Source organism: Temnothorax longispinosus, chromosome 1 (genome assembly GCF_030848805.1).
Source record: "Temnothorax longispinosus isolate EJ_2023e chromosome 1, Tlon_JGU_v1, whole genome shotgun sequence".
Taxonomy (NCBI): Eukaryota; Metazoa; Arthropoda; class Insecta; order Hymenoptera; family Formicidae; genus Temnothorax; species Temnothorax longispinosus.
The window spans coordinates 17852607-17870454 of NC_092358.1; the positions used below are offsets into that span (position 1 = coordinate 17852607).

Sequence of the window (17848 nt, forward strand, 5' to 3'; positions counted from 1 at the left end):
CCGAGATCAAACCCTAAAGTGACTGTATAATCTGACAGCAAACAGACGGCAAACATACTGAATAAGAATGCAGGACATAAAATAGCAAATTGATAGCCAATATCGAGCAAGACTTGCTGTTACATATAGCTTGATCATCCGACATGCCTTTTTAAGTAACTTTAAGTAAGGTATACTTAAAAGTAATACTCAAAACGTCAAAAGTATTTAGGTATTTTAGATTTTTTTAAATTAATGAATAAAATAAAAAATAAGGTTCCGTTATTTTGCTCCATTTATGTTAAATACGCATAATATAAATCTACTTTTTATTCTTATTCATTTTTATAAATATTTTGTAAATATTCAAATGTTTAATTATTGCGTTATCACTATAAAGGCTGCGTCCTTTGATTTATCGCTGAAAGCATCGCTCGATCTTCGTTTGATATTCAATGTGCAACGAAGACAGAATAATGCTTACAGCGCTGAAAGCGTCAAAAGGAACGCGGCCTAAGAAAAGCGTGAGTAAGCTGTAAATGTATGCAAGTGATCGCAGTATATTAAGCTTGCATGGATACGTAATTTACCAAGCTCAAGCGTGCGCATTGTCTTTTATGGAAAACTTATCTGCAGAACTGTGATTATACCAATTTCGCCATCTATATACGTCAACAAGAAGTGTAAACTGAATAATTAGCGATAATATGAATATGAAATGATTTAAAGAAACGCACTTTTCCTCTCAAATATATTGATTTTAATCAGGGTTGAGCGTTTATGTAAGATTTAGTAATCTGCATCTACGTGTATACACTGTATACAATGTAAACTATGTTAATTAATCGAAAATTTATATATATTTTGTTGGCAATTTTATTTTCAATGCTATTATTTAATTTGGGTACAATTTTTAGGTACAATCAGAAAAATTTAACATGATTTTAAAGATTTTGATTTTATATACCTGTGAAAAAAAAGAAAATAAATAACGTGCATATTGTGTGTTTTGCAACTGCAAGCTGAACAATATACTGCTTTTTGTAGTTTAAATTGTTTAGAAGCTCATAGAGCTTAACGTAAATAATAATAATATTTCTATGTTAAAATATCATGCATCTTTCATGCATATCATCACTGTACAATTAATAAGAAATTAAAATGCATTTAATCCAATCTAGTTTAAAACTGCTTTTTTTGTAAGACTGTTTGCAAAAACACATTTTAAAGAGATCAATCAAGTAATCAATTGATATCATTCAATTTATAATAATTTACATTACTTGTACAATGCTTACATGCTTATTGCTTTATACATTGCTTATTGTCTACATGAAAAAGATTCGTGTAAACATAATGTAAACAATACATAAACAATCCATGTAGATGTGGTCTTTAAATTTACGGCACGACCTTAATTTTAACCATTATTTATAATTCTAATATGTAAAGCAAAAATAAATGCAGTTTTACAAAATGTCGATAAAGTAGAACACATTTTAAAAAATATGTTTTATATATATATATATATATATATAAATTAATGAGTCATTGTTTATTCTTATAGATTGTTTATAAATTTAGTTTGATTGCAATAGAGAATCTTAAATACGATAAATTGTAGGAATAAGAAAGATCGCCAGAAAATTGTACCGATTGATTTATCAATAATTTCGTTCAAGGCTAGATCGCGCCGAATGATGCGGAGTTCGTCGTTAAAAGGTCAAAGGTCCCTCGACGAGGTATATTATCAAAACAGAAAGCGCGCACCTCTTCAGGAACACCCAATAACGGCTCCCTAAAGAGGATCCTAAAAAAGATGCGCGTGCATGCGCTCGAAAGGCTCGGAGGCGTGCTCCATTTTTAATTCGCTTCACCAGGAATCCACAGATCGCCGACGCCGGCGGACTGTCAGTAGGCCGGCGTCATGTCTGCTATTATTCGACGTGCCGCGGTAGAACCGGGCTCAGTCGCGTGATAAACGTGGAGCACCCAGGTAGGTGGGTCGCCTTGCACGACCATCAAGCTTGGTGGATCACCTCACGTGCGCAGAGGTGATCGCAGCTTCCGCCAAGTCTGTCCAAAGTGTCATGTGATCGTAAAAAAATCTATTTTTCACCTCCCTTCGATTGCGCGAAGCAAGTTCGCGCGGCTATTCTACGGATCTATCTTAATGTTCCTTCTTCTCCGTCTTGTAATTCTTCGCGGAGACTTGGCGCGGCGTATATCTACTTTCTATAAAAGTCGAAGAGTGAAATATCACTCAAAATAAATAAAATGCAAGTGTAACGAAAAGTGAAAATTAAGCCTGTGCACTTCGAGCGATTCACCACTCTAAGAAAGAATAAAATTGCGCTCTATAAGTTGGAGTATAAAATCGCGTTCCATTTGAGTGAAAGGACACTCTTTTCGAGTGCAGTCAGTGTCCATATAGGAGTTAATTATGTCACTCAACAATTTTGAGTAGAAAATTTCACTCTGTTAGAATGAAATTTTCATTTATCAGTCCATCTTTAGTGAATCGTGATTTACTAACTTTATAGTGAGATTAAATCACTCTGGTAGAGTAGCCGCTCTAAAAATTTGAGTGAAAAATTCACTCCTACTTTGCGAGTGCCCGCATTTACTCGAATTAGAGTGACAATTCTCTCTTTTGAATTCGAGTGACTATTGCAATCACTCTGACATTTAGAGAGTAGGTGTACGTATTCGCGTTTCAAAACGATGTAACACAATGTAAATGTATTCAGATGTTGTCAGTGTCTTCTTGCAAAATAGTACGATGCAGCTGTAAGTAATTAGTGCGCATGCTGCTGTCGATGTGCCACTTCGAGGAAGAACTCACGTTGACAATTCCAGTACGTATGTCACTGGCTGGAGTATGCCTTTTGAATTCATTGCAATCAACTCACGCGACGTATTTCTGTTTTTATATTGAATTTAATTTAATGTTATCGGTACGTAAATGCGTCGCGATGCGTAATTATCTACGTACTCGATGCGCACGGCCGCTAGTAGACCGAGACCACCGTTAAATCTAGAAGCATTACAGTGCCTATTTCTGCCCCGAATAAAAAGTATTTTGCACGGGTGGGTGTTTTCAACATACGTGAATAGATTTCACCTGCTATCTCACACTGCCTTTCTTGATAAGCGTGAGAATAACGCTGCTTCAGAAAAGATCTAACAATTAGAGCCACCTTGATTATCCCACCAAATGGTCGGAAAAATATAAATAAGTACAGTATTAAATTCTCAGTGCGGATTGTAAAGTCTTGCGAGAAAAAGAGTTATAAAAGTAATAATGTAAAATATAATATTTCTGCAAGTTTTATTTAACACTAGAACTATCAAGGCGGTCAAAATAACCCGTTTGACATTTTTAAATAATTTATTACATTTTAAAACATCTTAATTTCTGAAATTTACTCTGACTTTTATTGAAATTACATAGATGATTAATTTTATTAATTTGTTTTCTCTTTTCTTTTAAGATTTCTCGGTAGAAATAAATATAGATTAATCTCCGGTAGTTCTAGTGTTATAAAAGTATTCGTGCCATCTAGAAGAAATTGGAAAGTAAAATAAAACATGTAAAATTGCAATAAAATTATATCGCTGGACAAATTAAAATATTAACTGTAGCTTAATAAATTGACATGCAATAGTCTTCAAATACGAAACGGTATAGCATATTACATCGAATAATTAAGGAATAGCTTTTCCAAACGTAATATTTTGCCCTCGCTATCTTTAGAAATAAAAAATACACAAATGTGTGATCTTGTAGCAGTCAAACGAGTTTTATATGTTGTTTGTAGCGGCAGTAAAAATGTGATTTAACAGCTCATAAACGTATATGCTTCTGTGGTCCATAGCCATATCTCGCATTTAACCGCAAATGTTGCCACGTGATTCTTACATATTCTGACAATAACCGAACGCGGTTTTCGCGCTAGCGGAAAATAAATAAATCAGGTGGCCGCACATTTAGTGCTAGACGCGTGATGTGAGAATGAGTTCGTGAATTTATGCAGCAGCAGCAGCAGCAGCAGCGGAGAAACCGGAAAAATGAGTTTGCGCTGGATTCACGAGAATCTGGAAGCGCCAACGTGCGACGAAGAGTGCAGCGATATCGACGACAGCTGCAGCGATGACAGCTACGACACGGAATTGTCCCTTCAGGAGGATGACGACGTGACGGAGAACGGGAAGGGTATCGCTCGCGATGGCCGAATGAAGAGGGAAACCAGAAGAGCTCCGACCTCGACCGTCACCTTCGACGGGAACGGGTATATAGTCGGCCAGATTTATAACTAATAATTGTGAGAATACGCGCCAAGTGAATGCGCGGTGATTAACGGTCTCCGGTTTACATTTAGAGCGATATAAAATGGATATGGTAAAATTCGGAAAACTAACTTGCAAACAAAAGTAATGAACCGTTGTCCATTTCGCACGCAGTTCATCTGCGAATTCTCTAGTGGCGGTGAAATGTGTGCAATTCGCGTAAATGGACGATTTAGCATAATTGCTGGAACAAGGTAAAATGCCTACTCGTCGGTGGATGCACGCGTTTGTCTACCTAGTCGCCCTCCTAGTATACGTTATAATGTACGTTCATTGATCACTTGACTCGATTAACTTTCTGCTCCATATCACCACAGGGTCAGCAGATGCACTAGGTGTAGTTTATGTTATTAACGGTATATCATACGAGCGCGGTGCCGTGTGCTTCCACGCAAGTTGCGCAACGCACAATACGACCACGCGATACGCGAAATTGTGATCGACATTTCAACGAGTTCGGGGCGAGATGCACAGGGCACATTCGCGATAGAAATAAAGTTTCGTTTTCAGTTGTAGAAACAAGGCAGAGCTATCTTTATTACGTCCTCATGTGCCGGAAAAAAAAGAATTTTACATCACGCGCGCTGAAAAGTTTAGCTTTAGCAAATTGGGTATCTAAGGAAATAATAGAGGAACATTAATCTGCAATATATAACCATGGATAGTTTGTCACTTGTTAATTTTTGAGTCACCGGATAGCTCTAAAATTATTTCGTAAAATCATACGTTACTGCGTCAAAAGATGCCTCTTTCTTAACATAACATTTTAAAAAATATAAATATAAGCACAGCAACGATAATGTTAAGATGTAATGTTAAGAAAAATTAATGCAAAATGAAATTAACTTAAACGTACACTGAAAAACAATTTATTATTTGCAAGAAAATAGATTTCTTTGAATTTAGTTTCCTTAATTCAAAGAACTATTAGGTATTCGAGAAAATATTTTAAACTCAGAAAAATGTTTTCTTAAATCTATCCAATACTTCTTTAAATTAAGGAAACTAAATTCAAAGTAATCTATTTTCTTGCAAATAATACATTTTTTTTCAGTGTATTCTTCGTAGGCACAATATCGCTCATCAAATCTCTTTGAAGAAGAAACAAAGAAAGAAAATTAGTCAGTTTTTTAAACAAAGAAGCTATCAAATCAAATTTTGATAATTTCCTTCGAATATCCTAACGCCTTTGGATATTTTCGCGCAAAAATAAATGTTATTTACACAGAAGGCTTCTGTGGGTGATGTTTGGCTTGTGCGAAGCCATGTAAAATTAACCGTGTTAACGTACGCCTTCTGATGGCGACCAAGTTGTATTCGCGTAACTCCCGCACAAAGCCTATTGACATTTCGTTTCCTCTTCCCCGAGAATCGGTTTAAAATTAACGAAGTACGGGAGAAACGCCTACGGTATCGCGTGGTGCGCTTCATTCACGGAGCTTGCTGACCTGGAAAACCGGCCGACCTATATATTTTGCAGCGTCTATAAAAGCGTGAACACCCTATGTGGCAGTAAAGACAACCCTAACGTCTAACGGCTTAAGAACGTATAACGCGCCAAAAGAAAGATCAAAAATATGTAAAGAATATATTAAGATGATAAAATATTAAATTAGCATAAACATTTCATTTTCTGTTAATTATCAGTGGGAGATAATTATTGTTAGTATTTTATTGAAATTTAATGCCTAACAGAATATTTTTTCAAAGCGTACTAAACATTCGTTGTCTTCTGTATAATTTTACGTCTATCGTATTAATAAAATCAATTCGTTATCATCAATGCTTCTACAAATTAACGATCTTTCTATCCTTCGACGAAGTTTTTCCACATTAGAAATACACAGATTTATTCTCTATTTCTGTCCACGTTACGTAATACGTAACTGTATGGGCTGGTAATCTATGGACTATCTGATTGCAATTGTAGAACGCCACGCAACATTGAACGTAACTCCAAATCACGCAAGTACCCGCCTTGCGTAATATGGGATCCTCGACAGCCAGCGAAAAATCCTATCTATAATTGCCGGATAATTAAGCTCTACTGCCGCACTGGGTATCATTTGGCGATTACGCCGTCGGGACGGGTCGAAGGATTATCTGGAAATGAGGAGTCGTATGGTACTTCCATCACTGTTGTTAAATATTAACTGAACTAAAATAAACGCTTGTAATACATCTGTACCTTAGAGGTGAAGAATCGTATCTCCAGTTTTTGTTAAAATGGAGTTAATACATTTTTCAATATAACAGCTTAAATTGTATAATGGTAAAGCGTCTTATGCCTCTAGCCTATTATTACTAGTTCCTAAGATATAACGTTTAGAAAAAATCGTATTGAAAATTTTTATATTACCTAATTTTTAAACCAGGTACAGCGTGTTATTGGCGCAGTTGTACTATTAAACATGTCAGTTAAATTACTTTGTTAAAAACTTAATAAATCAAGTTGCCACTTTTATTTTATATAAAAAAATATATCATTTTTCGATTTAAAACTTTAAACCTTTTCTCTTAAATCATAACAATGGAGATACGATTCTTTGCCTCCAAGGTACAGATGTGTTACATATGTCTAACCACTACAACTATGATTGCTATTAAGATTTTTATTGTAAGAAGAGCTTATATACTCCTGCAGCTCTACTTCACGCGACACCGGTGTCTTTTGGCGTTATCAGAATACAAAGCGTCGAAACGAGGCTCTATCTGGCATTCAACAAGAAAGGGCGATTGTACGGAGAGGTGAGATACGGGAAGGGAATAATATGTAAACTATATAATAATGTGGAAACGAGTGAATGAATTTGGCTTCTCTGCAAATTTTCATCGTTGTAAAATTCACTCGTGTTACGAGAGACGTTTTCACAACCGACAGAAATATGAAGCGTAATCCATTGTGATATACTATCCACATCTGCAAAATTTTATATATAGCACTCTATGAAATTCTACACAGTTCCGCGTGAAATTCCGTTGGACGTTTTTATCCTCATAACAGCGGCCTAATTCTCACAATAATTTCACGGAATCTAATTCCACATAGATTTTTATAGTAAATATAATATTTATTTTAATAGTAAATATAATAATCGGCAATATATATATTCGCAATTGTCAATTTAATAGTTGTAAAATTATTAAAGAACAATTTTGTTTAAAGGTCGATAATCAATTTTGCTTAATCACATTAGTTGAAACTGTCTCTCGCACAAGACGTCCATTAATAAGAATTTAAAAAATGACTAAGATTGATTGTAAATCCGACTTGTCTAATTAATTTTTATTTCAGATGAATATGACTAACGACAATACCGAATGGGAACAGTGGAGCATTGGTGCCTACGATGCGTTCCGATCGCGTAAATACGTACACTACGGATGGTGGATAGGAATAAAGAAAAATGGACGAGCAAAGCCGGGACCAAAAACATCTTGGGGACAAAAAGCGATACAATTCTCGGCTATCCAAGAGGATTAATCGAAACTTTCAAGATACAGACACGCTTTACGGAACATGCTTCTTATCTCCAATATTTCATTCGTTGCGTAAACTTTCCTGGGAAGAAGTCAAGGGCGGTAATGAACGAGTGCTTTATGAGAAGAGATGACGTCGCACGATTAGGAATAAGGATAAATCAGTCAAACGAGGAACCGATAATCATCGAACAGTAACGTTCCAATAGAATATAATGTTTATTATAACACCGTGTTACTCAACAATGGAATAATTTAGGATTGTGCATTCTGCTTGTGCCCTCTAACTGAAACTCCATCGCAAGTCGCAGTTTCTTATTCGCAGTAAATACATATTTATTATTATAATGTCAATCGTCAAATCGATACGCTTACAAGCAAGATGATCTCATACGTATTAGTTAGTCTTTTCGTAAATAGCAGAATTTATCTAGCCATCTTGCTTATAACGTACGAACGAATATCAGCTTTTCGTAATATATGTCATCAATTATAACGTATTGCAATTGTATATAATCTTATACATTTCTTTTATACATCTACATACAATGCATATATGTATAAGTACGTCAAAATTTTACAAGCAAGAATTTTCTATTAAAAAGCAAGTACCTCGATAAAATATGTATATGGCTTCAAACATTTTAATACCCAATTTTGCAGACGTAACGTATGCATTTCGAGCAAACTTCTGAAAAAGCATACGAATGCGAGAAGCAAATGTATGAAAGAGAGATTAATTAGTAATTGTATGTAAAAAATTTATTAATTAAGATTAACAGTGTATGTTAAATAAAAAATGAAAAAGAGATAAATATATAATTATTTAGAAATATTATTACTTAACCTCATATATTATTTACTTTAAACAATGCTTGAACTAGATTGTTACTATTTCCAGCAGGATAACAAATATATATTATTAGTATTATTATGTGCATTAGTTTCGTAAAAATTAACCTAGTCTTAAATTTAAAAAATTAAGCAAATTATATTTAAAATAATTAACTGTTATTTAACATTTTTCTTTCAAAAATTTGCGAAGCGTTTATGTTTCATAAAAATTATAGAAGTATAAAATGGATCTCTTTGGTGAATACAGTCGTAAATATATAAGCGTGTTTCAAGTCACAGTGAATGCATTATAAAGTCTTATACGTTTTAAAAAAGATGGTTGATTATATCTGACTGGAAAAAGTAGATTATCAGAGAGAGATATTTTTTTTTTCATAGAAAGTACACACAAGCTGGCAAATTAATCACGAAATACTGAATAATACTTTAAAAACTTTTGTGGTATTTTTTGTTAAATGTAAATCGTAATTAACCCTTCATTGCCCTCGTGTTAGGCAAGCGCTAACATCACATCTTATTTCTTTAATTGCATAGATATGGCATAAAAGGTGACTATCATTTTTTTGATTTTTTATTCACAATCTTTTAGGTTATATTTGTATAGTTATTTTCCAAAATTTTGTTAGTACAATTTTTAGATTAGACTTTGAAAGTGCGATAACGTGTGATATATCTATGCGCAGCGCTCATGTCAAGAGCAAATACGTAGAGTCAACGTGACTCGTGCTGTTACCAAATGCAAGTTTTATTGTTTTAGATTGATGTACCGGTCGATATTTCATCCTCTTGTTCTTACAAAACTGTGTTTAGAGGTCACCATTTCCAATGTCTGTTAATCTTTAATCGATTATTAATTTTTCAGAATAGCCAACTTCTATTGACTATTCTGAACAGTCAATAGTCGATTAGAGTTTAACAGATGTTGAAAGTGGTACTTGATCTCAGAAAACTATGTGGCAACATCACACTAATACAGTGACAATACATACAAGTGCGGCGCAAGGCTAACACGAGGACACTGACGTTTGTTAGCTGAACGAGGGCAATAAAGGGTTAAATGAGCATTCACATACTTTCCAAAACACTCAAAACAATCACAATTACTTCAAGATCACTGTAGCTTGTTCATGAATTGTCTAATTTATTTAATCAATACGGGTTCACTTCTTCTTGGTGTTGGGACTTGTCGACTGAAACACGCTCGAAGCTGACATTAAATTCTCAATGTATTGGCTCAGAACCTGATTCTCACTTCTCAACTTGAGATTCTCCTCCTTCACACTATCCACTCTCTGTGACAGATCTAGATAAAACACATGTATTTGCACTTATAGAAGTGCCAATAGACATATTCTTCTACAATCTTCACCTTTACTGAAAAATATACATACCATCTAAAGTATTTTGCAGTTCAAGAACCTGTGCAATCAATCTAGCTTTCTCTTCTTGCTCATCTGGACTAATGTCTGGATCTAAGCCTGTGATTAACATAAATCCTTTTACATAAACCATCATAACTCAATAGTATTATAATCTTATATAAAAGAAGAAATTCTCCTAAAGTCGCTGTAATTTTTCATGTAATATTATTTATGTATGTAATAATTTTGATAATAGAAATCAAAATTTCTCTTAACAATCACTTAATGCTCACTTTAAAAATATATAATTAAAAAATATATTACTTTGTACATTTACTTAGAAAGATAAACAATACAAAAAATATGTATAATGAGGAAAGAAATCAGTAATATCACTTACTGTTAGGACTACAGCTTCCATTGGTAAATGTCGATGGAAGAGAATCCATGCTACGTCCTCTGCCTAGCGGATCAGATATATGCGAGGCATTGTCCAAGATTTCCTCTTCTGGTATTATCACTATGAATAATATGCGAGAAATAACCTTAGTAAGGTGTTACTCCACAACAACAGAAATCAGAAAAAAGGCTTAGAGGCTTCTCATTATCAAAGTACAAGCAAATTGCATAGAATGTGCAAACGCGATTAAGGATTTCTAAGCTAAATAATTTGCGAGATAAGTAATCCAACGATCTAATATCTCTCGTTTCAGCGTCAAAATCGAGAAACGGAGTAAACGTCACGTTACCATTGCTAATTTATTGTTGAATGCAACTGGTTCAATTTTCACCTGTCAATAAAAGTAAACATAAGATTCGGGATGAGGGAATAAAATATCGGAATAAAATAAACTGCTCAGGACAAGTAAAGAGTTTGTAGATTCCCCTCGGAGATGAGAGGTTAGTGCCTTCGACTCCTTTGAGTCATACAGCACAGGGAACACTCTTCTTATCTTCGTGGCTCAAGACGAGTTTTAATTTATAGGTTATAATTCGTCAATGACGAGCGAGCGGTCGCTGAGAGGCATCGCGAAATCAGACGGCTCTAAGTTCTCACCTTGAGGATCGTCGTCCGCCAGAGGTATGCTGTTCATGTCGTCCTGAAGCTTGGCTGTCATCGTCGCCGACATCTCGACCTTGACGGCCAAACACGAACCGTACTCCGTACTCCGTAGCTGTCCGTAAGCGTAGCGTAGCAGCTAGCAGCCGATCGGAATATTCGGAATCGTTCGCAATTCGCATGCGACGCGAGTTTGTGCGCGGGCTCGACTTTATCGATCCCGAACGCGACCCAATCGAGAGCCCGCGATATTTCCGGACTCCAGCGCGGCGACGTCTCAGAACTTGATTATTGTGGAGATAAATTTTATAATTATAATTTTCTTCTCTCCTAGCTCCGATAAATTTTATAATTATAATTTTCTTCTCTCCTAACTCCGTTTGTTTTCCTTTTGTAATTTATAAGGATTCAAAAGTGCAGTTACAATGCACTCAAATTGTACATGCTGGCAATGCATGACGCATGTAGAAAGAAAAAAGGAGAATATATTGTAAATGTAAATTATATATAATTCGTGAATAGAGAGCATAAAGAGATAATCTAAAGTTTACGATCAGCTATCATAAGTCAGTTAAGAATGCATTCAAGATAATACTAACAGTACTAAAGAATACTAATAGAAAAAAATAATAGTTCGATATAAATTATAAAATACTATTTTTAGATGAAAGTTAAAAAATTTAATACCTATTTTTGTTCTTGGCCTGTTCTTGTTGTGACATATTCGTGAAATATATCTTATTGTTTATTCTTTTATTTATTTATATTATTTATATTATTTATTTATATTAATTTAGTAGGTGATTTTTTATTTAAAGGAAGGCTTAGTGACATTTATAACAAATAATTTTCTCTTATGTTTCCAAATATCTGCTTTCTGTATGGATTGAAATAAATTGTGTAATCTGTTTCTCATTTATTAATTTCTTTTACCTCATAATATGATTGTAATATGAATATCAGACCATTAGAAGAAACAATTCTTTAAACATCATCAGAGTTCATTTTTACAAAGTTAGCGCAGAAATATTTATTCAAATAGCGAAATAGCACACCATGATTATTCTTATCTTACAACAAAAAATTTGCATAAGAATAAAATGTATTATAATTAAGCTATATTAACCCTTAAATGCCCCGTGGGGTCGATCGGACCCCAGACCCTTATTTACAATGATATATTTTCAAATGTTCTTTCAAAAAATGGAGCTCATGCTCCCATTGATGATAGTTGAGTGATTGACCTACCCGTTTGTACACTTAGCAGTACTCAGTTTACTTAATTTTTTATACTATGTTGAAATTGAAATTTTAACAATATAAGCATTTTATTCTCTTTTCTAAGCCTTAAACATTGAAAAAAATTTTCATAACTAAAGATCAAATAATCAATGAGTAAGGAGATATTTTTCATGCTGGGGTCTTTTAGACCCCTCATGTCATTTACGAGATTCTTGAAAGGTGTGGCATTTAAGGGTTAATTAAAAACTGATAATTTAAATTACATTAGTTTGACTTGAGATCAAATTTGGTCGGTATAAATTTATTTTTAGAAAGCAATTTAAAGTCTGTATTATAGTCTGCAAGATTCCACATGTCCATTGTTTGTTTGGATACGTTCTCTTTCTTATATTTAATCTTATACCATTCTTCGGTTTCATTTTCTGTACTTTTGTATTCTTTTGCGGCAACATAAATCCTGATATTTTGCGGCGTCAAATATTTATTATCTCCTTGATCAAGTCCGGCCGCCACTCAGTAAACTCGTTGCGTCCAAATAATTTCGTCCAAGGGACACGTTTGCAGCGCTTGGCTGTAGAAATCATATCGATAGGAGGCGCAACTTTTCGGTATAACGAAGATCAATATTCGCCATATCTTTACATTCCTGCAAATGTAAAATTGCGTTACTTTATATGATACACCATGTTAAAATGCAAGATGTCTGGTAAATTGCGATACTATCATTTGCCAGACATTCTACGTTAGATTATATTTTATTTTATCAATTATATTGTAGATCCATTTTTTCAGGTCTTTTAACTTCAGCATATTGATGTACTGATACATATATGTGTGTGTGTGTGTGTGTGTATGTGCGTGCGTGTGTACGTTATATGTATTAATATAATATAATTATATTTGAAAATAACTGACTATTCGTATAAAGCATCAGGACTAATAGAATATAGAAAAGTATATTATATTACTGAAGACCGGTATTATTGCTGCATTTCAGGTAAAGGAAATGAAATGTATAATTTTATGATATACTGTACAGGAACAAAGTAGCATATTAGTGCCAAAGTGTTCATTATTAAATGGATGTTTAGGAGTTTAGGCCATTCAGGAACTTCAACTTCTTTGTTTTGCACACCACAAAAGTGTTTTACTACCATTTCTTCGAGTTCATCTAATAACTCTCTAAACAAAAAATTTATTTATTGATATAACATATAATAATTATGTAACTATGTAACAGACATTATTATTAAGTCTGTTTATGGCAAAAGATTTTACTTTATTCAGAAGTCAGAAAAATAACTATACGGGATATTTTACACTGAATTACAAATTGACATTCCAAATTTTGCTCGGACCTTATTTAAAAATATTGATTATAATAATTATACACTAGTTAAAAGGAATCTATAGAAAGAAATTGAAATTTTACGTAGTAATTTATGAAGACTAACATTTCTCTATATTTTTCTCATTTATATATTGATAAGACTTTGACTCCTTTTTGGAAGATAAGATAATGTGTAAATATTTAATATACTAATTAATTATAAGAGGTACATTAATTCATCATTTACCAATATTTCATTGATCATCATTCAGTACAAATAAAAAATTCAAATATTTTGGATATAATATTTTGAAAAGTATAAAAAAACATTCACTTTGTTTTAATCATAAACAGTTATTTGTAAATTATCTCCGTACCTTTGCCAAGAATACACAGCGATATAATATTTGCAGAATAATATGTCTCATAAAACTCTAATAGCTTATTTCTAATGTTAATGTTTTTCTCCTTCGGTATTTTGTCCAATGTCTCTCTGTTGCCTTCGCCGAATTTTGAATACGGATGATCTCGCAGATAATTTCTCCAATTGATTAAATCGTCACTTATCGTCCATTAAATGTATCTTGTGTTCTAAAGGACCCCGCACAAAAACCTATAGAAATGGGTTCTCGGCGAATTTGTCTGAAACATTGGGAAAATGTTGTTTATGTCATCCTGATCAAAAGTTCTCATGGCAACAACTCTCTTTAAAACGGTATTTTAGCTCCAGGAGATCTCAAAGATGGATATTTTATCACGCGATCACAGATGATTTTACCCATTCAGCTGTCAGAGTAATGATTATGTGTGTTTGTGTGTGTATTGCATAACCAATAAAACCTAATAACCTAATGTATTGATGACTAACAGTAATAACAGTATGAACCGTCGGCATTAGCATTATCCAATATGTGCACCGCAAGAAGGTTGCGCGATCGGATTTTGCACATTATTATGGCCCTGAAAAGGACCGATTTTGTCCTCAGGTTTTATGGGTTATGCAATACACACACAAACACACACAATCATTATTCTGAAAGCTGAATGGGTAAAATCATCTGTGATCGCGTGATAAAATATCCATCTTTGAGGTCTCCTGGAGCAAAAATACTGCTTTAAAGAGAGTTGTTGCCATAAGAACTTTTGATCAAGATGACATGAACAACATTTTCCCAAAGTTTCAGACAAATTCGCCGAGAACCCATTTCCATAGGTTTTTGTGCGGGGTCCTTTATAAAGAGAGGCGTTCTAAATATATAAAGAGAGGCGTTAAAAAAAACTGTGTAAAGTGAAAAAATGCCTTCCAACTTATCCGGTCTTATATCGAAGTAAAACGTGGTGTGATCTAAGCCTGTCGATGAGCTGCTCGAACCGCCATTCCACAACAGATACATATTGTAATCATTTCGGTGAGAAAATTCTTTTGTTCCCAAATGTACATACGCTCGCACAAGTGCGCCAGGTAGATCGTCTGGATCGCACACGTAGCCTGCAACATATTTTATCTCTAATTAAATAATCCTTGAAATTAATAATTTAGCAGTATTAATTCCTGATTATTTGCGTTATCACAAAAAAATGACCAATTATATCCAGAAGGAAATGTAAACAGTAATCATATTATAGATAGAGTAACTCAGAAGAGAAGTGCATAAAAAGTACATCAAAACATTAAATTTATGTATATGCCGAAAATACAAAGTTATTAAACAGAAATCATAAAAATAAAAAAAGTAACACATGAAAAATATTAAATATATTAAACTGATGAAAAAATGATGTATCTTCAGACTATATATTACAGTTTATACGTATAATGTACGTACAGAATGATTTTATCAGAAAGTTTTCATGAGAATTATTAAAAACAAGTACACGTAAAATAGCGAAATAATATAATTACCGATATTAAGGAGATCCTGCAGTGACTGGCGAACTTCCTCGATGTCGATAATGTCAACCTTTCTAATTTTGTTTTCCCTATATCTGTCTTTGTCTAACGAAATGACATCTGTCCTTTTTTCGACTGCTCGCCATCTTACGCAAGATCCGGCAACTACTGTTGCTGCTCTTCTTGTCATCCTGCATCCGTATTTGCATCACTAAAATAATTATTAGATGGATCTTTTTTTGTACGCATTGAATCTTACTTCTACTTACACGATATTATTCCTACATGTTTTCCCAAGGGTGGATGATAAACATTATGTACGTATAAACTGTAGAATTTTTGTTTTAAGCAAATATATTGTCGTCAGGTGACAGCTGTGTATGTGCCCCAATAAGTAATATTTTTAATTTTTTGGTGCTTTTGATATAAAATCGCGTTTTCCACCCTAGATTTTTGTGCGGACTTTAATTCTAGACCAAAAACTTGCAATTCTGTAAAGCCAATTAAAAGATCCATTGATTAACGATAATGTCGGTAAATCATACGGCTGCAGGATCCCAACGTCTATTGCGAAAGAACTATTGGTAGTTGTTCGATCGCTTATTAAAAGAACTTTCATTTTATATTAGCGAGTTCTAAGCTCCTGTATTTTCGGTCTTCTGTTTTTCTTATATCATCGTATCGATTCTCCACATCTTTATGAGGCGACATATATTGGTCACACTGGAGCTACAGATTCGGAAATATTATTTCTAAACATAAAGGAAATACAAATAAAGACTTTAAGAATATATAAATTTGTTTACTTATTTAACCATTATATCTATATTATCTATACAACAACGATGCTGAAAATATATTATTCTAACCGAAGCAAAATTGTATAACTTTTCAAGAATTATTTGCACAAAAAACTTATTTCGAAAAGTTTTTGAATCATAAAACATTTATTAAGTTACTAATAATATACAATATTAAATAAAATATTGAATAAGGATATTTTAAAATATTAGGAAAAATGTATTAAGTATGTATGAATGCAACACAATATTGTAGTATAAATTCAAACTGTTACATGGATTAAGTACGGAGTTACAATAGTTTCTATTTTGTTAAATTGTTAAGAGAAAATGTTTTCCTTATTTAAGTCATTTTCTTATAAACAAAATTAAAGTGTAAGTATAGTGCATTCTCTGTTCTTCATTCATTTTCTCATTTCAATATATAGTTATATATATGACAAAAATATAAGTAGAAAAGTAATATAAAAAGGAAACAAAGGAAAACTTAACTTATTTATAAGATTACAAACAATTATTAATGGAAAAAGAGTAGAATGTAATAATTAAAGTACTATTAGAGAATAATTTCAATTAAAATGTGTAATGTTTTTTATTGCCAACGTATGCGTCTTTTCTAAAACTTTATTTGTAATAATTGTTATCTGCAATTATCAATTATTGAAAAACCTATCCTAACCTTGCAACCGTTCGCATAGCAGAGCAGCCGGACAACCTCAAGGGGCATCAGCGACCAGGGGAGCAGCGGACATCGACAATTTGCAAACAATATTACCGGATAAGCGAGTCCGAAGAGCCCATATGGCTAGCGTTTACTTGAATCCCGAAGTATAGGTGACCGGGGTACGATTGACCCCGGCAGGCGAGCGGCAGATGATCGACCGAGCGAGCCAACGAGCGGGCCTTGGAAGGAGAGCCAAGCAGAGCAGATCGGGACGAGCGCGGTCGAGATAGCGCAACGGGCACGCGAGATAGCGGGGTCACCGAAATTGACCCCCGCGAACGGGGGTACAACGGTGATAACCGGGGGCCGAACCCCGGAATACGTCTCGGGGATGACTCGGAGGCCGACCACCCGATACGCGAAGCGCCGAGAGCGACCAACGCGGAAATAGCGGGGTCACGCGAATGACCCCCGCACAGAGGGGCACGGCGGTCATAGCCGGGGGCCGAGCCGCGTGAGTCGTTTCAGGGGCAACCCGGAGGGCAATCGAGTCGACTCCGACGCGATAGCGCCAGCGGGCGCAAAGATCGCGGCGTCACGGGGGTGACCCCCGCGCCGAGGGGCACGGAGGTCGCAGCCAATAGCCGAACCGCGGAAATCGTCTCACAAGGGTCCCGAATGATGACCCACCGGACCGCGAAGCGATATCGCCGACGGGCGCGGAGATCGCGGGGTCACGGAAATGACCCCCGTACCGGGGGCACGGAGATCTTAGCCGAAGGCTGAGTCGCGGAGGCCGTTTCGGGGGACGTGAAAACAACGATTCACCGAGGCGC

The 17848-nt window shown here is 34.7% G+C and overlaps 2 protein-coding genes across 8 annotated transcripts; one reads left to right on the top strand and one right to left on the bottom strand.

The window, feature by feature from the left end:
- Positions 1-1825: 1825 nt before the first annotated feature.
- LOC139812981 (fibroblast growth factor 1) lies at positions 1826-8644 on the top strand. Of its 7 annotated transcripts, none has more exons than XM_071778191.1 (6): positions 1826-1975; positions 2730-2837; positions 4017-4271; positions 6260-6453; positions 6974-7077; positions 7625-8644. In XM_071778191.1, the coding sequence occupies exons 3-6, from the start codon at positions 4051-4053 to the stop codon at positions 7811-7813; spliced, it is 708 nt and encodes a 235-aa protein (XP_071634292.1). In that variant the 5' UTR covers positions 1826-1975; positions 2730-2837; positions 4017-4050; the 3' UTR covers positions 7814-8644. The 7 variants fall into 7 exon arrangements, with proteins under 7 accessions (XP_071634292.1, XP_071634310.1, XP_071634329.1 ...); XM_071778209.1 differs by having other exon boundaries at positions 4020-4271; XM_071778228.1 differs by having other exon boundaries at positions 4023-4271.
- Positions 8010-11300, bottom strand: LOC139813011 (uncharacterized). The gene is made up of 4 exons (XM_071778251.1): positions 11083-11300; positions 10426-10545; positions 10056-10142; positions 8010-9967 (listed from the first exon to the last, which is right to left on the bottom strand). The coding sequence occupies exons 1-4, from the start codon at positions 11153-11155 to the stop codon at positions 9825-9827; spliced, it is 423 nt and encodes a 140-aa protein (XP_071634352.1). The 5' UTR covers positions 11156-11300; the 3' UTR covers positions 8010-9824.
- Positions 11301-17848: the final 6548 nt, after the last annotated feature.

Bases quoted from the DNA above. Each gene is read 5' to 3' on its own strand.
- LOC139812981 (XM_071778191.1), top strand. From the start codon at position 4,051: ATGAGTTTGCGCTGGATTCACGAGAATCTGGAAGCGCCAACGTGCGAC. The intron at 6,454-6,973 runs GTACTTCCATCA...ATACTCCTGCAG, and splicing joins TGGAAATGAGGAGTCGTATG to CTCTACTTCACGCGACACCG. The intron at 7,078-7,624 runs GTGAGATACGGG...TTTTTATTTCAG, and splicing joins AAGGGCGATTGTACGGAGAG to ATGAATATGACTAACGACAA.
- LOC139813011 (XM_071778251.1), bottom strand. From the start codon at position 11,155: ATGTCGGCGACGATGACAGCCAAGCTTCAGGACGACATGAACAGCATA. The intron at 10,546-11,082 runs GTGAGAACTTAG...TATTATTCATAG, and splicing joins GGCGGACGACGATCCTCAAG to TGATAATACCAGAAGAGGAA. The intron at 9,968-10,055 runs GTATGTATATTT...TGTTTTATCTAG, and splicing joins ACTGCAAAATACTTTAGATG to ATCTGTCACAGAGAGTGGAT.